The sequence below is a fragment of the Poecilia formosa genome, unplaced genomic scaffold, assembly GCF_000485575.1.
Source record: "Poecilia formosa unplaced genomic scaffold, Poecilia_formosa-5.1.2 Scaffold52, whole genome shotgun sequence".
In the NCBI taxonomy this organism is placed as follows: Eukaryota; Metazoa; Chordata; class Actinopteri; order Cyprinodontiformes; family Poeciliidae; genus Poecilia; species Poecilia formosa.
The window spans coordinates 826949-849867 of record NW_006799991.1 but is presented as its reverse complement, the minus strand read 5'-3'; the positions used below and the strand labels follow the sequence as shown (position 1 = coordinate 849867).

At 41.1% G+C, this 22919-nt stretch overlaps 2 protein-coding genes across 6 annotated transcripts in view; both read left to right on the top strand.

Moving 5' to 3' along the window:
- abl2 (c-abl oncogene 2, non-receptor tyrosine kinase) overlaps nucleotides 1-4438 on the top strand; it is a 31072-nt gene extending 26634 nt beyond the window's left edge. For all 4 annotated transcript variants that reach the window (XM_007552675.2, XM_007552676.2, XM_007552678.2 and 1 more), the window contains exon 11: nucleotides 68-4438. In XM_007552675.2, coding sequence (XP_007552737.1) covers nucleotides 68-1872 — 1805 coding nt within the window. In that variant the 3' untranslated portion in view covers nucleotides 1873-4438. The remainder of the gene's footprint in view (nucleotides 1-67) is intronic.
- An 8255-nt stretch (nucleotides 4439-12693) lies between these two features.
- The window catches only part of osbpl9 (oxysterol binding protein-like 9), a 34656-nt gene continuing 24430 nt past the window's right edge, over nucleotides 12694-22919 (top strand). For both annotated transcript variants that reach the window (XM_007552673.2, XM_007552672.2), the window contains exons 1-3: nucleotides 12694-12860; nucleotides 14960-15010; nucleotides 18565-18643. In XM_007552673.2, coding sequence (XP_007552735.1) covers nucleotides 12750-12860; nucleotides 14960-15010; nucleotides 18565-18643 — 241 coding nt within the window. In that variant the 5' untranslated portion in view covers nucleotides 12694-12749. The remainder of the gene's footprint in view (nucleotides 12861-14959; nucleotides 15011-18564; nucleotides 18644-22919) is intronic.

Below are 22919 nucleotides of genomic sequence, written 5' to 3'. Positions count from 1 at the left end.
TCCTTTTTCGATCAGACATGTATGACCTCCTGAGATTGTAATTTATTTGTTTCCCCTTCCTCCTCAGGTTGGACTTCTTTGTTCGGAGGGGACGGCCGATCAAGCAGCTCCCCAGCTCTCCCAAGAAAGCAGCAACCTCGAGATAAATCTCCCAGCAGCCTCTTGGAGGATGCGCAGGACATCGGCACATTCACCCGAGACCGCAAAACTGGCTTCTTTAGCTCCTTCATTAAAAAGAAGTCTACCTCCTCTTCCTCCTCATCCTCTTCGCCGTCTTCCCAGGTGCAACAGAACCTTCCCACGCCTCCCAAGAGGAGCAGTTCCTTCCGGGAGATGGAGACGCAGCCTCACAAGAAATACGAACCCACGGCTGACTTCAGCGCACCTCCACCCTTGCCCCAGTCGGACAGTTTAGGGGGCTTCTCTCCCTCTCACTCCCACGCGGAGACCACCCAGTCCCAGTCTCGCTGCTGTGGGGCCGCTTTCGGACAGAAACCGTCCGCCGGGGGCCTCGGTTCTCAGCTGACGAGCGGCAGCAGCTGGAGTGGACTGGCTGGCTTCTTCACCCCCAGACTCATCAAAAAGACCCTTGGGCTTCGTACTGGAAAAACAGCCTCTTCAGATGAGAGTGGTATAGTCGGAGGACCGAAACCTTTCCCTAGGTCCAATTCTACCTCCTCGATGTCATCTGGGCTGCCGGACCTGGAGCGCATGGCTCTGACTTTACCGAGGAACCGCAGCGCAAAGCCGCCTCTGGAGAGAACTGCCTCCACAACCTCTCAGCCGGAGAACGGGGCCGCTCGTCCCTCCGAAAATTTGTTGAGGAGGATGGATGAGGGAACCGCGCAAATCAGGGATAGGCCAAAAGCCAAGCTACTACCCCGGGGTACTGCTGTAGGGGTGAGGGCGCCTGGGGTCGGGGGGGAGGTCGGGGAATCAGAAAGTCTGTCTCGGGTGAGAGACGGCAGAGAGGAAGGTGGAGGGCTGGACAGGCAGCAGAGTTGGTCGTCTCCTTCCAAGAACTCCAGCTCAACTCATAACCACAAAGTCCCGGTCCTCATCTCCCCGACGCTGAAGCACAGCCCAGCCGATGTGCACCTGGTTGGGCTGGACTCTCAGGGGAATCGCTTTAAGCTGCTGTCTGAGCACCAAGGAGAGCGGGACAGGCCACGGCTGGTCAAACCCCGCTGCGCTCCTCCTCCTCCTCCGACCCTACGCGGTCTGCAGCAGTCCTACAGCTGTGACAGCGAGGACCAGGTCAGTGGAGCCCCTGTGGAAGTGAACGGAGACGCAGTAAAAGGTCAGAGGTCAGGGCGAATGTCAGGAGGAGCAACGACAGGTAGACCATCAGTGCCACCACCACAAGTGCCTCCTGCTTCTTCATCCTCCTCCTCCTGTCCTGCGAGCACCAACACGACTCCCACCAAAATGGCCAACGGAGCTGCTACCACCGCCTCCTCTTCACAAACAACACCATCTGCTGGCTCCAAAATGGCACTGCGGCGGACCAGGCAGCAGGTGGAGAGGGTGCCCCTGGAGAGGGTTAGCCGCGAAGCCCTGCTGGAGTGCGCCGAGAGCCTCAGCAGCGTGCTCAGCAGCGTGCTCAGCGCCAGCTCCGACAGCCCCTCCAGCAGCCAGGTTCTGGACGCCGGCCACCAGCTGCTGGACTGCTGCTCAGGTTACGTGGACTGCATCCCTCAAACGAGGAACAAATTTGCCTTCCGAGAGGCAGTGGGCAAGCTGGAGCTGAGCCTGCAGGAACTGAGGGCCTCTTCTTCTGGAGGCGGGGGCCTGAGCAGTGTGGGGTCCAACACCGTGCTGGACAACCTGCACAACTGTATCAAAGAGATTAGTGATGTAGTACAGAGGTAGCCACTGTGATCACACAAACCAACACATCTACTACCAGGCAAATCACTTACAGTATATTCCGATTTTTTTTTATTTTTTTTTTTTATGTTTCTGGTTCAGCTATTTGGGGCACAGATTGAGATAAATCTCTACAGTACCTCACAGAATTCACTACAAAACATGTTTTTATTGTTTACAGAAGCCTGTTTCCTAAAATGCCAGTGTGGTCACTAAGTTGTTGCTCTTAGCTGTACATATTTTGAGAAATGTTTCACTAAACTAAACTAAATGTGGTTCAAGTCACACTTTGCAATGTTTTGCTACAAGTTCTTCTTTGGCCACAGAAAGCCTCTTTGTTACCTGAATGAGTGTATGAGCTGTGTGTGTCGTCAGCCAACCGGGTGGGGAAGAACTCACCCTGCTCATCTGTTGCATACTTAGAACAGACAGGGATGGTTGAGGGCAGTCTTAAACTCATTGTTTCAGAAGTATGTGGACCATCAGCTGGATGGATGTATTGTTTCACAGTGAGGAATTGTGTGACCGTAAGCCATTTTTCTAAAGCCATTGGGAATGTAAGGATGTGGAACCAGCATCAGGATTCAGTAGCATCCACAACTTGGGGTGTCAAATTTAGTGTTTTCTGTATCAGTTTTCGGCTCTATTTACATTTCACTCAGTAGCCAGGATTTTGGGGGATTTTTTCCCCCAACATGTCATAACTTTTCAGGACGACTGAAGGGGACACTTACTTTATGCTCAAATTTAATCAGGTCAAAATAAAGACCAAAAATGTCCTGATACACATACAGATCCCAGTGATTTAAGATTACGCATTTCCCCAGACATAATCCCAGCTTGATTCTTCTGCTTCTATGAGTGATATCTTTGAAAGAACAGTACATTTCATCAGTAGTAATTGATTTACTTACTAATGACAGACAAGATGCTGAAGTATCTGATCCGTTTTGTGTCTTGGACGCTGCTCCACCTAAAAGTTAAGATAATGAAATATTTTTGACAAAACAACTTGAAACACTCATAGCTTTATCTTTTGTTCATAAAGATATATCTGGCCGGATACATACAGGTACAGTTTCTTTTAAAAAAGACTTGCTATTTTCATTTGGAGCAGTTTGCTAAAATAATAGCGTAATTTTAGCTTGTTTCCTCTGTTTTCATATGACTCCTTAACTGGGCTGGTAACTTATTCCAGTATACAGAGGAAGTATTTTTCTGTACTTCTCAGTTTGATGCTTTGCTTTAGACATCATAAATGTTAAGGACTGGTGTTTCAGCTGCTCTCTACTAAACTCTGTCTTTATGCCCAAGTTAGCTTTGGCTGCACAGCAGTCATGTGACGTAGACAGAACGAGGGTGGAGCAGCAGATATTCTTTCTCCTTCTGCGTTGTCATAGAAGTAAAAACACTGGGATGGTCGGTATGTTGAATCAAAAACATAATGTTCACCTAAAAATGTGCATATGAAAGTAGGCATAGCTCACTATTTTCTGAAGACTGTAGATCAACGACAGCTATCAACAGTTGAGTTCCTTTGGGGAATCCTAATATAGATAATTTAAAAATCACTGAGACAGGAAGAACATCTGAGATTGGGTTGGGATTATAAAGGAAGTCCCGCATTTCATTATTTAACCATTATGACTGAATGTAGCTGAGGTTTAGACGGTGACAAATCCTGAACATCCCTGAAATATTTCAATAAGAAATGTTGAAAATGTTCTTTTTATTCAGATCACATAACAGTTGGGAGGTGGAAAGCACAGGATGGCGGCAGGTTGACCTGGACGTGTTTTCTTTAAGTGTCCTTCACAGGATGGGCAGTGCTGGATTCCCTGTAGCCTTGTAGGGCCCCAGTGCCTCAGATTATTTAATGAGTGCAGAGACCTACTTTACACCTGTCACACAGGACTGAACTCTCACCAGACTAAACTGCAGTACGTCTTTAGCACATGAGCGACACGTGGATTTATTTGACTTAGAGAGAGAGAGATGCTTTTTAGAATGTATGAATTTTAATTAAATTATTTTTGTTCAAAGCACAGGCATATTTTGAGAGGAAAATTATGGAGATTTTTCATTTATTTCTTCAGATTTAAAAAAAAAAAGAGTATGTGTGTCGATGGCTTAAAGAGAAATGTTGTGAGAGATCTCTTTGAATGTATTAACCCTCTTTCCTGAACCTGATAAAATGTTTGACTTTTGTCTTTGTTTTCCTACAGTGCCATGTTTCTTTTACACTTCCAGGCCCGTACTCTAATTATGACCAGTCTGAAGACAGCTGCTCTGTTTTTAATGAACACTCACAGCACACACACACACACTTCTAACAGTTCTCTAACATGATTTGGTTTTGTTGCTTCGGTTCTCACCTTGATGTACACTGGAAAAGCCCTCACCAGTTGAGTAACAAATGGCAGATAAATGCAACTGAATCTATAAGCACCGCGCTGCATAACTCTTTAAATACTTTTCAGTTAACCTTAATTGCATTTTATGAGTTTCATTCTAATCCACCTGTATCTTTGGGGAAATAGGATCCTTTATGATAAAACTTTCGTTTCTATTCACTGTGAGTTTTAAATAACACTTTTCATCATTTTTGGTGCCTTTTTGTAAGGGGAAAAAAAAATATGTAAAGGACAGGATGATTGCAGCAAATCACAGCGAATGTCTGCTCTTCCATTATGAATTATAATTAGATCATCACTACATTTCATTTTATTACTAAATGGTCAAATGCAAACTGGGAACCACAAGGTGCTCTTTTTTGTTACGAACACTTTTAATGACGCTGCATAAGCAAAATGATACACACAGCCATGCTGCACTAAACCCAAACTGCTGTTTTTGTCTCAATCTGAATATCCAAATTTGAATATGTATAAATATGTTTCTGACTGCCATTCTGACTTGCTCTGTGTCCTTTACTTTGTTTTGTGGTGTCACCATGGAGCAGATTTCCTAAAAAGCCTTATTGAAAACAAGTCTGTTCATGATGTTTTTCCTCCTTCAGATCCTACNCAAAAGTGGTAAATATGATCCAACCACTGAAGTGAGAATCTCAGTTTATGGGGTTTGGAGCCATTGTTAATATCCGCTTTTTCTCCATTATTATGAAAACGTCTCTTATTACTGCCTATCCCTGCTGATTTAGTAGTACATTTGCATCACTTTATGCAGCAGTTGTATGGAATAACCCAGAATTTTAGAGCATTATTTGTTGCTGCTGGGCTATGACTGTCATTGTAAACCACTGATTATCTTACAAATGCTTTTGATTGTCGCATTTAATCACTTGACATGAACCACAAACTATACTTAAAAATTTAGGTCAGTACTGCCCATCACTCGTTAATGTTTGTGACTGGTTCGCCAAAATAGTGGCTTATGTAACGTAGGATGATTCATAGTATTTGTATTAATATAACATAATTATTTTGGAATCTGCTTTAACCACATAGTTGACAACGTTTCTCTAAATATAACGGCCGCATCTTGCAATTTCCTTTTACGTTATGTCTGACTCATTTCCTGGCTAAGGCAATTGTTCACCACTCTGTGCTTGCATATAGGTCAGCGAATACCGCTGACCTCTGGAAATGTTGGAACAGAATAACTCATCCATCAGATCTCAGGATTTAATTTGAGGATGTTTAATTTATTATGTGTTCTGTGAACAACCTGTAAATCATTGAATTGGTGTACATCCAAGCTGGCGTTGATTCATAATTTCCATTCACTCTTCTGCCATGCTTTTTATTTGCTCACGACTCCCAGGGGAGGACAGAAAAGCTTTTCCCTAAGCTAATATGAGTGGCATTAATGTATGGACATCGACTAAAATAACTTCCCTTCTCTTCCTTTTTCGATCAGACATGTATGACCTCTTGAGATTGTAATTTATTTGTTTCCCCTTCCTCCTCAGGTTGGACTTCTTTGTTCGGAGGGGACGGCCGATCAAGCAGCTCCCCAGCTCTCCCAAGAAAGCAGCAACCTCGAGATAAATCTCCCAGCAGCCTCTTGGAGGATGCGCAGGACATCGGCACATTCACACGAGACCGCAAAACTGGCTTCTTTAGCTCCTTCATTAAAAAGAAGTCTACCTCCTCTTCCTCCTCATCCTCTTCGCCGTCTTCCCAGGTGCAACAGAACCTTCCCACGCCTCCCAAGAGGAGCAGTTCCTTCCGGGAGATGGAGACGCAGCCTCACAAGAAATACGAACCCACGGCCGACTTCAGCGCACCTCCACCCTTGCCCCAGTCGGACAGTTTAGGGGGCTTCTCTCCCTCTCACTCCCACGCGGAGACCACCCAGTCCCAGTCTCGCTGCTGTGGGGCCGCTTTCGGACAGAAACCGTCCGCCGGGGGCCTCGGTTCTCAGCTGACGAGCGGCAGCAGCTGGAGTGGACTGGCTGGCTTCTTCACCCCCAGACTCATCAAAAAGACCCTTGGGCTTCGTACTGGAAAAACAGCCTCTTCAGATGAGAGTGGCATAGTCGGAGGACCGAAACCTTTCCCTAGGTCCAATTCTACCTCCTCGATGTCATCTGGGCTGCCGGACCTGGAGCGCATGGCTCTGACTTTACCGAGGAACCGCAGCGCAAAGCCGCCTCTGGAGAGAACTGCCTCCACAACCTCTCAGCCGGAGAACGGGGCCGCTCGTCCCTCCGAAAATTTGTTGAGGAGGATGGATGAGGGAACCGCGCAGATCAGGGATAGGCCAAAAGCCAAGCTACTACCCCGGGGTACTGCTGTAGGGGTGAGGGCGCCTGGGGTCGGGGGGGAGGTCGGGGAATCAGAAAGTCTGTCTCGGGTGAGAGACGGCAGAGAGGAAGGTGGAGGGCTGGACAGGCAGCAGAGTTGGTCGTCTCCTTCCAAGAACTCCAGCTCAACTCATAACCACAAAGTCCCGGTCCTCATCTCCCCGACGCTGAAGCACAGCCCAGCCGATGTGCACCTGGTTGGGCTGGACTCTCAGGGGAATCGCTTTAAGCTGCTGTCTGAGCACCAAGGAGAGCGGGACAGGCCACGGCTGGTCAAACCCCGCTGCGCTCCTCCTCCTCCTCCGACCCTACGCGGTCTGCAGCAGTCCTACAGCTGTGACAGCGAGGACCAGGTCAGTGGAGCCCCTGTGGAAGTGAACGGAGACGCAGTAAAAGGTCAGAGGTCAGGGCGAATGTCAGGAGGAGCAACGACAGGTAGACCATCAGTGCCACCACCACAAGTGCCTCCTGCTTCTTCATCCTCCTCCTCCTGTCCTGCGAGCACCAACACGACTCCCACCAAAATGGCCAACGGAGCTGCTACCACCGCCTCCTCTTCACAAACAACACCATCTGCTGGCTCCAAAATGGCACTGCGGCGGACCAGGCAGCAGGTGGAGAGGGTGCCCCTGGAGAGGGTTAGCCGCGAAGCCCTGCTGGAGTGCGCCGAGAGCCTCAGCAGCGTGCTCAGCAGCGTGCTCAGCGCCAGCTCCGACAGCCCCTCCAGCAGCCAGGTTCTGGACGCCGGCCACCAGCTGCTGGACTGCTGCTCAGGTTACGTGGACTGCATCCCTCAAACGAGGAACAAATTTGCCTTCCGAGAGGCAGTGGGCAAGCTGGAGCTGAGCCTGCAGGAACTGAGGGCCTCTTCTTCTGGAGGCGGGGGCCTGAGCAGTGTGGGGTCCAACACCGTGCTGGACAACCTGCACAACTGTATCAAAGAGATTAGTGATGTAGTACAGAGGTAGCCACTGTGATCACACAAACCAACACATCTACTACCAGGCAAATCACTTACAGTATATTCCGATTTTTTTTTATTTTTTTTTTTTATGTTTCTGGTTCAGCTATTTGGGGCACAGATTGAGATAAATCTCTACAGTACCTCACAGAATTCACTACAAAACATGTTTTTATTGTTTACAGAAGCCTGTTTCCTAAAATGCCAGTGTGGTCACTAAGTTGTTGCTCTTAGCTGTACATATTTTGAGAAATGTTTCACTAAACTAAACTAAATGTGGTTCAAGTCACACTTTGCAATGTTTTGCTACAAGTTCTTCTTTGGCCACAGAAAGCCTCTTTGTTACCTGAATGAGTGTATGAGCTGTGTGTGTCGTCAGCCAACCGGGTGGGGAAGAACTCACCCTGCTCATCTGTTGCATACTTAGAACAGACAGGGATGGTTGAGGGCAGTCTTAAACTCATTGTTTCAGAAGTATGTGGACCATCAGCTGGATGGATGTATTGTTTCACAGTGAGGAATTGTGTGACCGTAAGCCATTTTTCTAAAGCCATTGGGAATGTAAGGATGTGGAACCAGCATCAGGATTCAGTAGCATCCACAACTTGGGGTGTCAAATTTAGTGTTTTCTGTATCAGTTTTCGGCTCTATTTACATTTCACTCAGTAGCCAGGATTTTGGGGGATTTTTTCCCCCAACATGTCATAACTTTTCAGGACGACTGAAGGGGACACTTACTTTATGCTCAAATTTAATCAGGTCAAAATAAAGACCAAAAATGTCCTGATACACATACAGATCCCAGTGATTTAAGATTACGCATTTCCCCAGACATAATCCCAGCTTGATTCTTCTGCTTCTATGAGTGATATCTTTGAAAGAACAGTACATTTCATCAGTAGTAATTGATTTACTTACTAATGACAGACAAGATGCTGAAGTATCTGATCCGTTTTGTGTCTTGGACGCTGCTCCACCTAAAAGTTAAGATAATGAAATATTTTTGACAAAACAACTTGAAACACTCATAGCTTTATCTTTTGTTTATAAAGATATATCTGGCCAGATACATACAGGTACAGTTTCTTTTAAAAAAGACTTGCTATTTTCATTTGGAGCAGTTTGCTAAAATAATAGCGTAATTTTAGCTTGTTTCCTCTGTTTTCATATGACTCCTTAACTGGGCTGGTAACTTATTCCAGTATACAGAGGAAGTATTTTTCTGTACTTCTCAATTTGATGCTTTGCTTTAGACATCATAAATGTTAAGGACTGGTGTTTCAGCTGCTCTCTACTAAACTCTGTCTTTATGCCCAAGTTAGCTTTGGCTGCACAGCAGTCATGTGACGTAGACAGAATGAGGGTGGAACAGCAGATATTCTTTCTCCTTCTGCGTTGTCATAGAAGTAAAAACACTGGGATGGTCGGTATGTTGAATCAAAAACATAATGTTCACCTAAAAATGTGCATATGAAAGTAGGCATAGCTCACTATTTTCTGAAGACTGTAGATCAACGACAGCTATCAACAGTTGAGTTCCTTTGGGGAATCCTAATATAGATCATTTAAAAATCACTGAGACAGGAAGAACATCTGAGATTGGGTTGGGATTATAAAGGAAGTCCCGCATTTCATTATTTAACCATTATGACTGAATGTAGCTGAGGTTTAGACGGTGACAAATCCTGAACATCCCTGAAATATTTCAATAAGAAATGTTGAAAATGTTCTTTTTATTCAGATCACATAACAGTTGGGAGGTGGAAAGCACAGGATGGCGGCAGGTTGACCTGGACGTGTTTTCTTTAAGTGTCCTTCACAGGATGGGCAGTGCTGGATTCCCTGTAGCCTTGTAGGGCCCCAGTGCCTCAGATTATTTAATGAGTGCAGAGACCTACTTTACACCTGTCACACAGGACTGAACTCTCACCAGACTAAACTGCAGTACGTCTTTAGCACATGAGCGACACGTGGATTTATTTGACTTAGAGAGAGAGAGATGCTTTTTAGAATGTATGAATTTTAACTAAATTATTTTTGTTCAAAGCACAGGCATATTTTGAGAGGAAAATTATGGAGATTTTTCATTTATTTCTTCAGATTTAAAAAAAAAAAGAGTATGTGTGTCGATGGCTTAAAGAGAAATGTTGTGAGAGATCTCTTTGAATGTATTAACCCTCTTTCCTGAACCTGATAAAATGTTTGACTTTTGTCTTTGTTTTCCTACAGTGCCATGTTTCTTTTACACTTCCAGGCCCGTACTCTAATTATGACCAGTCTGAAGACAGCTGCTCTGTTTTTAATGAACACTCACAGCACACACACACACACTTCTAACAGTTCTCTAACATGATTTGGTTTTGTTGCTTCGGTTCTCACCTTGATGTACACTGGAAAAGCCCTCACCAGTTGAGTAACAAATGGCAGATAAATGCAACTGAATCTATAAGCACCGCGCTGCATAACTCTTTAAATACTTTTCAGTTAACCTTAATTGCATTTTATGAGTTTCATTCTAATCCACCTGTATCTTTGGGGAAATAGGATCCTTTATGATGAAACTTTCGTTTCTATTCACTGTGAGTTTTAAATAACACTTTTCATCATTTTTGGTGCCTTTTTGTAAGGGGGAAAAAAAAATATGTAAAGGACAGGATGATTGCAGCAAATCACAGCGAATGTCTGCTCTTCCATTATGACTTATAATTAGATCATCACTACATTTCATTTTATTACTAAATGGTCAAATGCAAACTGGGAACCACAAGGTGCTCTTTTTTGTTACGAACACTTTTAATGACGCTGCATAAGCAAAATGATACACACAGCCATGCTGCACTAAACCCAAACTGCTGTTTTTGTCTCAATCTGAATATCCAAATTTGAATATGTATAAATATGTTTCTGACTGCCATTCTGACTTGCTCTGTGTCCTTTACTTTGTTTTGTGGTGTCACCATGGAGCAGATTTCCTAAAAAGCCTTATTGAAAACAAGTCTGTTCATGATGTTTTTCCTCCTTCAGATCCTACATTTAAATCTCTGTTTTTCCTATCCGACCACTACAATTCCTCTAATTGTCATCGTCTGTTTTTATCTGTTGATCCTTTTATGCAGTGTGTCTTTTCTTTTCTCCTGTCTTCTCTGTTTTTTGGGGTTTATCTCTAAAAGGCGTGCGTTCACATCATTATACCAAAGGCCACGTCTTCAGTTGGATGAGTGCAATGTAAAATTAACACAAAAACACCAGAGTGGAATATGTGAATCTAAACAGGGATAAAATGTCAGATGTTAACATGACTTTTTTTATTGTACAAAAATATATTTTGTTTTTTTTTTATTATTTAATGCTCACATTATATTACTGTGAAGTTCTGCTTATCAGTGTTAAGCCTATTGTAAATAATAAAGATATTGATGAATGCTGTTGTATTTTTCCTTTAAAATGTATTCAGACTGAGCTCTTTTAAAAGCAAAACATTCAAATTTATTTGAACAGACACTTAGTATTGTAAATGAAAATGTTATTTGATAAGACATTCACTGTACTGGAAATCAACAAATTTATTGTACAGACTCAAATTTACTTAGATTGATTTAGATTTAGATTGGATCCCTTTGAATATGATTAAATTTTACAGTTTAACAAATTCTGTATGCTTAAATGTTATAGGTTAAGAGGCATTTATAAAAAACAAAATTAGTGCCAATAATTACCTAAACACCATGAATAGGTAGTCTAAAATGTTAATAATCCCAATGGGATTGATCTGAAGGCACTATAAAGAGTGGTCAGCGTCAAATTCTCTGCTTATTTAAAGTCACAATGGAAGATGGGAAAATCAGTGCTGGAGTTCAAACTGAGAATATCTTATTTTAATCATAATTAGCCCAGACTACCATCAACCAGAACCTAAATGAAAGACAAAAACATCTCAACATACAGCACTCCGCACCAGCACTTGGTGCATTTAATTTCAAGTAAAAAGCCTTGAAATAAATTATTAATAAATGTGTGTTGTTACAGTAGAATCACCTCACATTGATCAAACTAGAGAGGGTGTCCCTAGATTAGTAAAAATAGTAATTTAAAAAAATGTATCACAATAACACCTACAGGCACCCTAAAAATCACTATAAAAGTGAAGCTTTTTCAGTCCTACCATCATAAACATAAGCATAAATATTCCAAATCATTTCTAGAACTTGAACTCACCAGGTGAAAACTAATATTTTCAGCTGGAGAAATACAATGTGGCTCTAGACGAATATGCGGAAAAGCACATTAATCCCCGTTGTACAATGGTGGATCTCTGATGTCTTGTTAAAGTAAATGGAAGAAAAATTAAAGTAAACATATAGTGGCTAATGTCTGTAGAAAGAAAATGGATTTTCAGTAGGATATAGTATACATGGCCAAATCAATACAGAAATGATTCACTAGATTGGACCAAAACCACTTACTAATTTAAATATTATGGAAAGTCTGCATTGTGTGATTTATAGTTCTATGATTCCAGAAAACTGCAGCAATTCTGAAATGCAATATTCTTTTAAATTAAAAACCCGCTTGCTTAAAGTCATATTAATAAAAACTAGTACATCATTTTCTTCTGGATTGCAACTTTTCATTACTTCTCTTTAGCTTACCACTGCAGCCTAATGTTTTTGTCTTTATTTTGTGTTGTGTTTATATTATGTAAAGCACTTTAAATTGCCTCATTGCTAAAATGTGACGAAATAAACTTGACGAGTGAAATCATTAAGGTAACAAGCAGCTGTCTTCCCCCACAGAATTAATCTTTGCAAATTTTCTAAATTTACTATGTGTGTTTATGTTTTTGCAATAAAACGTGAATTTGTTTCAATGCTTTTTATCCATCTTTGCCCAAGCCAATCTAAAAATGTAATCAAAGTTTATCATTGCTGCTTCAAAGTATTTCAGAACATGCAAGTTAGTTAAAGTTTGATTTGTAATTAAGAGATATATAGCATTATACTTTTATTGAAATGTGGAAACAGATGAGTTATCCCTGGGGATAATAAAGAGGACTCATCATCATAATCATCATCATCATCACCACCCTCCTCTTCCTCAGCATCCTGGCCCTCACCATATGCGGCTCCGCCCCAATCGTAGCCTGTTGTAAAGATGGCGTCCATCATGGAGGGGCCGCTAAGCAAGTGGACTAACGTCATGAAAGGATGGCAGTACCGGTGGTTTGTTTTGGACTACAACGCCGGGCTCCTGTCGTACTACACGGTATGTTCAATTCCACTGTTCGGTAACGGTTAGAGTGGCCGACCGACGGGGTTAAACGGTTAAATATGTCGCTGGTTGTTGAACAGAAGTGAGATAAGGCCTTATGTTTGTCTGGAGTTGGGAGTATCAGCTGGCTTGAAGAGGCGGGTCTATCTGATGACTGAAACGGTCTTTGGCTAATAGCAGTGAGCTTTGAGGAACAACTGACGAATAATGTCGAGCGTTTGGTTGTTACTTCCGCTAATGCAGCTGGCTAACACGGCTAACAGCAGGAATGCAGGCAGTTTTAAAATCATTGCCAGAGTCAGTTGGGAATAATAAGGCTGGTGAAGAGGTATCTGTTCTCAATAATTAGTTAAAAGTCCAACACTCACTGGTTTGGGAGTATTCTGTCGTTCATTATTTTAATAAAGACCTCTATCTTTAACGACTAGGACGGTGGGAGGAGAAGCTAGTTAGTTTTTGATCAGTCTCATTTCAGTGCGCTTATTGTTTAGACTTCAGTTTCATAATTTCAAATCACGTCAGTGTTGTTAACCGATCAGTTATCCGGTTTGTCCCTGCCGCTCAGAAAGTTCCTAATGTAGCCTTTTGTCTTCTGTACACTGAGAACCACATTGGCTTCAAGTACACTGAATACATAAAGATATAAACTACTGCATGGCAGAAATGAGGACAAACGAATTTGACAAAAAGAAAAAAACCAGGTTAAACTTTATATTTAGGAAAATAATACTACAGATTGGAAACTAAGGGTTATTAGTGGCTTGACACTAAAAGAGAATATTACAGCCAAATGTGATGATCTGTTGCTTAAAAAAGGAATAAATATTGGGTGTGTATGCAGATAATGTTTCCTTGGCTTTTATTGTATTTACTCTAATGTGGAGTTTATTGGGTGAGATTTTAATTGACAAGTTTATCTGTCTAAATTTAAGATGTCATTTAGTATAGAGCTTTGGTATTGGGTTACATTTTAATTTAATAGCAAATGGGACCACAAATATTTTTAAAGATCTTAAGATGATATAATTAAGTTAATTAAAAAAAAAATGCAACAGTTATCCTTGATTCTACTAAAACAATATGGCATTCGTGATTATAGTTATAACAGTGTCATTTGGACCTGCATCAATTGCTTCCATGCATTTCTATGCTATCTTATAACATTATCATTTGGTCATGTCAGTTGTCTTAAATTATTTTAATGAATGCTGAATAGTCATTCCCAATAATAGTCCCCTTTTGTTTTTTGCTTGAGTAACTCCAAACAAAAATGTTGTAGTAGTTACTGAAACCTGTCAAGCAAATTTTTGAGCATTTTTATTTATCATCCTTTCCTGAAAATGTCTCAGGAATTGAACAGGTTCTCTCAGGTGAACCTCAGCTTTTGTTTGCAGATGTGCACAGCTTTACCCAAAGGACGTTTGTTTGCCGTTTGTACTTTGCTTTTTGACAATAATGAGAACAAATCAGGAGTTAGAGTAGCCACAGTAAAAATGCGAAGCGTCGTATTCAGTGTCTTGTATTCATTTACTTCACTTACTGTAACTGTAGACTTCAAAATTCAGTGTAAATAATGTCTGGTGCTGTCTAGAGAAAATTTGACTTTTGCATTGGAAAACACTTCCAGAGTGAACAATCGTAATGAAAACATATCAAAGCCATTTGGTTATCTTAGTAATAGTTAATGGTGGCCTTTTTATTGTGATGACACTTTATTGACACAAACACTTGCTTTTGAGGAATGAACCACCTATTTTGAGCAAGTGACTCACTTTTGCAGATTATCAACTAGGTTTTGAGGTGTGTGCTGATTGTTTTGAGAAAAGCACTAGCTGTTTTGTTCATAGTGTTGTGATAAATGCACCAAAGAAACTGAGAAAAACTCTAATAGGATTTTAAGCAATTGGAGTGGTATGAAGGAAAATGTTCTTGCCTTTTTTTTTTAAACAAGAGAGCCTTTGTATAGCTTACAAGCAGTCCATTTGAATGAACAAACCCAAGCAGTTAATCAGGTCTGAACATCTGTCAATGGAATCTAAAATTGTGCAGTTTTTTGTCCAATGCAGTAAGTTGTTTTTGTTCTTGTTTTACAGTCTAAGGACAAAATGATGCGAGGATCCAGAAGAGGCTGTGTGCGACTCAGAGTAAGATCCTCAAAGTCCTTTTTGCTTTTGGCTGATGGTTTTTCTGTCTCAGCATGTTAGACTGCACTTTCCAGTATATATATTTCTAAAAAAATAAATCAACATGCTTTGGGCATCAGGAAAAAGCCACAGTTCTGAGGGCTGTTTCCTAAAAGCAGGATTCAGAAATCCAGGATAAGAGATAAAGCCAGATTTGACAAAACATAAGTTCATCCTGACTCGTTTCAGGAAGGTCAAGCCCGGCTCAGGGGGTGCGACTATGTCAAGCCTGGTTTAAATGAGTCAGGTGAATATGTGTCCAGAGATTTCTTCAAGAGACCATGAGATCGATCCGAGCTTCACTGATTTCACAACAGATAAATTGCGTACACAACATGTTTTGATGGAGAATTGTGAGCATGTTGCACTCCCAGAAGGAAACACTGACACGGGCAAATGATGGGGAACCAACTGAATGCATAATTTCCCTAAAATATATATTTTCTAATCACAACTTTTAACTAAACAGTCATTCAATGAGGTGCCCATCTTTTGCTCAGGTCAAATTTAAAGTTATAAATGATCAGTGGAAGTCAATAATGTAATGTGATATTTGATAGCAGATTAATTAATGTAGTTTTTTTTGTTACACATCTTATATTTATACAGAACAAACATGAGTGGACTAATGAGAGATTAAATGTAACATTTTGCAGTATTTGGGAAGTGTGTGGATAAAATGTTGACTTCACTTTACTAGTGACATTAAAAATTGTTCATGTGTCTGGACCTAGCCCAGGCCACTCAATATTTCTCAAGATGCAGTCTTGCTTCACAGATGACCTGAAGCAAAAGGATGTGTTAAGGTAACTTATTGCACATAATAATGTAACAGGTGATGCCACATGGTGTCGCTTTTAGTGTTTATCGCTAGTTTTACCTATGGTAAACTTCCTGTTTGTGTTTGGTGCTTTTGTTTTGAAAGGGCAACTAACTTCCTGTATAGTTGTTAGCAAAGGTAGCTTAACGGCAACCAAAAGACAAAATGAGTTGTGTAACGAAGGTTACAAAATGTATTTTATTAGCAACCTCTGATAGAGGCACCAGATATGTTTATGTTATAAGTAAGTACATATTTAAGTATTATGTCACTTAAACTGTTGATTTGTTATGCCAAAACTAAAGTTATTTTAAGTTATGAAAGTTACTTTAAGTTAAGAGGGTTTATTGCCATTAAGACTAAAAATCCATCAGTAAAGTATACACTTGACTTTATTACAACACCTTTCCTTCTTTATTACCCATTTTTCAAATACTCTCAACGCGAAATGCTCTATTAGGCCTTTCTGTCAAACTTTAGTGCTGGTTGATTTTTTTATTTTTATTTTTTTAAAGACTACGAAATCACTGACCAAACAGATTGAATCGGCGTGACCGCTGACTGAACAGACGAGGATTAACTAACCCTGGCTGTTAGCTTGATTAGCTTGGTCTGGATCAGGCTGGCGGCACAGGATAAATCGTTATGGTAACCATGCGCTACTGCTTTTGTGAAACCGAATCCAGGTTTAATTGAGCCAGGATATCCGGAACATTCCGGCTTAATCCGCTATCCTGGTTTTGTTAAACACGCTGCAGTATTTTCATGGTTCAGCTTTATCCACTAGATGGCAGCAGATGCTTCACTACCTTCAATGTTTTTTTGTTTTTTTACATAAGAGGATGTTTTTGTTTTTTGATATAACACGCTACCAAGTTTTAAGTCTTACAAGAATAACTACTAAATGAATAACAGCTGTTTCTTACCGATCTTCACTTGTTTTAATCGCAATTATTTAATTAAATAAAAACGTTCACCACTTTCATTGTGTTTAGTGTTCTGCTTTAGTCTGATCATCTTTGAGAATTATGTCAGTCATTTGGTGTCAAGGTGCCGTGTGGAAAGATCAGTTTGTTAGTCAATATGTTGTGTAATCTAATTTTATGTATTTAAAATGCTTGTGTACAGGAGCGTAGCTCACATTAAGCAGATTGTCGGCCGCTGTAGTGTGTCAATCAGCCAGTCCACTGCAGTTTGTTGAGCTTTATCTGCTGAACCTGTTTATGTTGCTCATTGTGTTGACACTACTTTGTAAATGAATATATCAAAGTTCAGTGTCGACATTTAAAAGCTGATTATAAGCTGCTTTATCACTTTCAAATCTTGTCACTCTTCTCGTAAATGGGAGGAAGCATCTTCTGCAGTTTCTGGGAAATACAGTGTAATTTGTTTTCATTTTTTTTCCTGGGACAAAGTTTTAAGTTGGAGCTGTAGCAAAGGTTTGATACTCACCATTAACATCAGAGACACAATTTTTAAATACTCCACAGGAGGAAGAACTAATTTATTGTTTAGATACCTTTTTAAAATTCTGGTTTTCTTGTAGGCTGCTAATCTCAGATCTAAATCTGTAAGTTTTGATTTGGAGGTGTAAAATGTTGTTGTTTCTGGTCGTTAACATTTTTCTTTTGAAAAGCTCCACGAGGCAGCCTAATTTTGCTTCCAAAAACACTAGTTTAATTTCAGTTTTCAGTGTAACTAAATTGCACAGAGTCGTAGGACTAACACTGATTGATTGACACCTGTCATTAAAACAAGCTATTTTAACTGGATGCTGGTTTTCCACACATTTTCTAATTATTAGTCACAGCATTCATTGTGATTTTTCTTTAGCAGATTAAACACACTTAAAGCGGATTTTCATCTTTAAGTGTGTTGAGTGCCACACATTCGCTCAGAATGAGACATTGCTCCAAAGTCAAACACTTGGTGCAATGAAATAGGCTTCCTTGGAAAACCTTTTGCCACTTGGTGTTATAAATTGAATTTAACTGTGTTGTTCTTATAGCTACAAAAGTATTGGAAAGTATTTATTTGAATTTGTAAATGTTTTCTACACATATGAATGGGACCTGCGTGTCTTGCTATGTGAATTCAAGACATTCGTGACATACCTATTACATTTTAAATGTTTATTTTTGGTGGAACATTGTAGAAAGTGAACTTTTTTTTTTTTTTAACTCAACCTAAATTTCAAAAATATTCTATAATCTTCTAGTTTAATTTCATCCACCGTGTCCAGTGGTGCTTGTTCCCTTATATTATTTAGCTTTGGGTCACACCCGCCCTGTTCCTATTGCAGAATTGAATGTCCCAGCCAGCCAGTGGGCTGGATCCCTGCGGTACTTTTTTTTTTTTTTTTTTTCCTGCCACTGTCTGTAGTCCTCCCCCCTACCTCTGCTTTCCTCCTCCTCCCTCATTTTCCCAAATCCCTACTCTCTCTCTCTCTCTCTCTCTCTCTCTCTCTCTCTTTCTCTGTGCTGCAAAAGGCTGCATTCATACGCAGAGAAATGAGAGAGAGGAAAACAGTTAAGAGTTAAAGATTTTTAGTAGGAAAGAGCGCATTGCTGAGAAGGTTAATTGAGTAATAGGAGCTAATAGAAGACTGCTGGGACATGTGGAGGGAGGGCATGAGTTTAGGAATGGAAAGTGGAGTATTACATGACTGCCTGTGTTCCTCTCTCCATGTGCCCAGGGAGCTGTGATCGGCATAGATGACGAGGACGACAGCACATTCACCATCACTGTGGACCAGAAGACTTTCCACTTTCAAGGTGAGGTGTCCTCTCCTCCCCTCGCCTTCGAGCCGCCTTCTCTGCCTCGCTCTCTGAAATCTTTCTGGCATCCATCTGTGCTCTTCATTTAGTCCCTCTCTCTCTCCCTTTCTCTCTTTCTCTCTCTTTCTCTCTCTCTCTCTCTCTCTCTCTCTCTCTTTCCTCTTTCCCTCCCCACCTTCTAAAGACTTGGATTGGATTGCTCTAAAGCCAGGAAACGCGTGAACACACAGGCATCTATACCGAGTCGAAGCTGGGTTGCGTTTTGTCTGAGCAATTTCCTCATTTTCTAAGTAGCCACTCCAGGTCAGACTGGCATATCTTTGTATATGAACAGGATCTTTTTCATGCCTCTGGAACGGCACGAGCAAGTCAATCCTTTTTCCTTTTTCTCCGGCTCTGTCGACCGTGGAGGAAGACTGCTGCTCATGTGTCTTTACAGCTGAGCCTGTGGGAATAATAAGGGAATAGTGCTGAGCCTGGAGCTGAGCTCAGGTCTCTCCTGGCTGCTGCTGATGCTGCTGCTCACTGTTTTCTGCACCACTTCTGCTGCTGCTCACTTTTGAACAACCATTCACCCCAAAGGAAAGGAACCAGCCCCTGCTGTTCCGTCAATCTTTCCCTTCTTTTTATTTTTTTATTTTTTTTTTTAGGCTGTCCAGTCCAGCACACTGCAGACACTCTGCTTTCTTTTTTTGTTTTTCAAACCCTAAACGCTTTGTCAGGTCTTTAACTAAGTTCCTCTTAGTTTCCTTCATCACTGCCCTTCCATTTGTCCATCTGTATACATTTTGCCATCACCTTCACACCCAGCACCCTGTTTTCACTTCCGTCCCGAGGGTCCATGGGCCCCCGTCTCCCTCACCTCCTCCATGCCTTGTCCCATGTCTGTGTTCCGAAGCTGTATGCTGTGGTTCTACAAACGCAAGGGTAAGAAGGAAAGCGTGCACGTCTCATGGTCTGAATGCATGCCAGCGGCGGGGGACGAGGACAGTGAGGAGGAGGAGGCGTTTTGTTTGTTTGTCTTCTGGGATGGGGAGTCAGGGTGGAGCGCAGTGTTCTGTTGCTCTCGGGTGTTTTGGTCTGTGGCCGAGGCTGAAGGACGATTTAGAGCGCAGCGAAGCAGGCTGTTTAAGTTGGTTGTGAGGGCAGACAGAAGCAGACCGGGGTTAATTTAGGATAGGATGACTTGGATTACTGACGCCTGTTAGCTGTGCTAAACAATGTTCTTGCAAATTGCATGCATATTATGAGACTTGGGGATTCATCTTAAAGTGGAAGTAGCACAAATATTGTCATTCTAGAAGTGTCTTTTGCGTTTGTGCTATAGTCAGCCTGAGATGCGGTTCTGTGTATTTTAAGCGAATGTTGTTTAGTTTGGAAAATTTGCCTCATCATTCTCAATATGGTCTTGTTTTAGTTTGGTGCTCAGATCACAGTGAAAGTACAGCAGTTGTTTTATAACGAGGCGCTACTTCAGTAATGCATCAAGCGGGTCTTCCACCGCCTGATGCTGATTTCTGATTCGATAACTGACTAAAATTGTTGTTTTATTCTTTTAAGCTTATAAGCTCGATTGAGCATTGGCAATACAGAGTTTGAAATGATGGCAGCCTGTCGGGGATTCATTATCCAAAGTTCTGATGTGCTAATGGTGCTGATCGCTAAAAAAAAGTTCTTGGAAGCCCTTTAAAAACGTAACGATCATCTGTTCATGACTCTGTTTCACTAAAATAGATCTTACATCTCAATATGTTCTAAAGTCTCATGGATACACTTGGTGTATCTTTACTTTAGCAAATGATAAGGAGCATTTACAAAACAATTCTGCTATCGGGTCATTTTCTTGAAAGGTGGAAAACCTTTTTTTTTTTATCCACGTTTAACTTAAACCCCCAAGTAAAAAAACGTTATAAGCAGCAGCTTTTTAAAAGCAAAACAAATGTGGCAACTGGACCGATTTAACTCTGTATTAGCAAATATTTTAATAAAAAAAAACAAAAAAACTTGGAGTTTAGCTTCTCTGATTACAGCATCCTTACAAAAGACTGCAACATATCCTATCCAATCTGTGTAAAGATTTTAATTCAACCTTTAAATGTTAAAACCAAATCAATAACAGCCTAAAAAAGAAAAATGGCATGCCTTTCCCTCTCAACATGGATGTTTTCTAAGCTGTTTTCTGAGACAAAGTATTTTTGAAGCCAACAGAAACTGAATGGAGTACAAGATTTTCCAAGTTCATGGATCAACACATTTGACCCTGAACTTTATCTGATTTTTTTTTTTTCCTTTTATGCATAAAACATGCTGACTGTTAATGTATTCATAGACAAAAAATGTCGACATTTCCAGCATTTGGACTCATTTAATAAAATAAAAATTCAGACATTCAGTATTTTACCTGCCGTCCAACAGTCAGAGCTGATAAAGGGAAAATTTACCGATTTCTGTCACTGACTGATAAGTTGGTGCAATATTACCACTATCAGAACCTGAGCACTCAAGTGATCTCATTTCATGACCGTATCCACTTTGTAAACAGTATATCCTATGTCACTCTGTTCATCATTTTGTCTGAAAAACAACAACGTAATGCCACCATTGTAAATGCCAGCCCTACTGATGATGTTCTGGCCCATGGCCGCTGGAAGATGAGCATCGAAAGTAGCTCTTAATGAACGTGGAACATGAGATTCTAGCTTGTATGGACATGAAGCAGTGCACAGGATGTTGAGCAGCAGCAGATTTCCCTGTAAAGGAGTCTCAGTCATCTCATGTTATGCAGTCAGTCTCTTAGGATGGAAGCTCAGTCTGGGTGTGTATCTATCTATCTATCTATATATATATATATATATATATATATACATATATATTCCTCTATGCTATTATGTTTGGGCCGGTGCGTGGGTAAGGTGTTTTAGGTATCGACTGTGTGAGGAGGAGGACAGCAGCACTGCAGAGAGAACGAGGAAGATGGTTTAGAAAGAATCCAGACCTATAACAGAATTTCCTTTTCACATGCTGCTGTTCAACTCATTGTAACTGTAGCTTTTAAGTGTTAAGATTTATTTTATCACGTATGTGTAATGTAAGCTGCAGTCTCTCGCAAGGTGAAATGTCTTTTAGAACCTGCAGGCCACTGTGCTGGCCGGTTCTTTCGCTATTTAGAGGATCATCCATAATTCATCAGGGCCGTTCCCCCAGCGGTGCATCATAGATGCCTTGAAAGGCCTCTTCCCTCTTTGCACTTTGCTCACTTTGCCTTTTCTGTTGTACCTGGCCATCTCTTGTCACTTCCCGTCATCATGCCCAGAGCATCAGACCAAGCGGAGACCTCCGCCATGTCTTTTGCCCGTACTTGATTCACTCTTTTCAGTTTTCTCATGCTCTGTCCAGTATGCATCTGCATACGGTCTTTATTTTAACCGGATAAAAACCTCAGAGATCTACAATCTCTTTTTCAAGAGGGACCTTGCAAGATAAAAGCACAGTTTGCAAGTGTCAGCATTTCATTCATCCAGCGGCATACAACTTAGTTTAAAAGCATAAAATTATAAAAGTAGGATAAAGCAACTGACAGAAACTCTTCAGTCTTTCAGTAGTGCTTTCAGTTCAGCAAGCGGCTTAATGTTTCTGTCCGATGTACTCATACATTTGAACGCTCACATTTTGTCAGATTACAACAACGCATAATTATTAAATAATAAGAAGAAGATTAATGGTTTTTCAATCCACTTATAAAATCCTCAAATGTGTGGTTGAATTTGTATTCAGCCCCTCGACGTAAACACTGAGTCACTTTTCACTTCAACTGCATCAGGAAATCCTTTTGGGTTTGTTTTGCACATCTATAGATGGAAATTGTTCCCCAGTCCTTTATTATTATCATAATTTTTTTTTTTTACTTTTCTTGCTTTTTGCAACAAAAAAAAAGCTCAAACTCTGTCAGATTAGATGGACTGAGTTGTGAACAACAATTTTATGAAGTTTTGCTACAGATTATCAATTGGTTTTAGGTTATCTTGACTGGGAACAACAACTGGATATGCTGTATTCTATGAGATTCCAGTGAAATAGATTAAGGTTTGTAACTGTAATGTGAAAGGTTCAAGGAATGTGAATAATTTGCACATTTCAGTTTGAAATGTGTCCAAACTCCAGTAGGAAGAGAGGGTTTGAAACTGGGTCACATTTTGTTCGGACCTGGAAGGAGGAAAGAGAAACGTGACGCACGACTCGCAGAGCTCTTTTTGATTAAGGAGCTTCGTGGAAA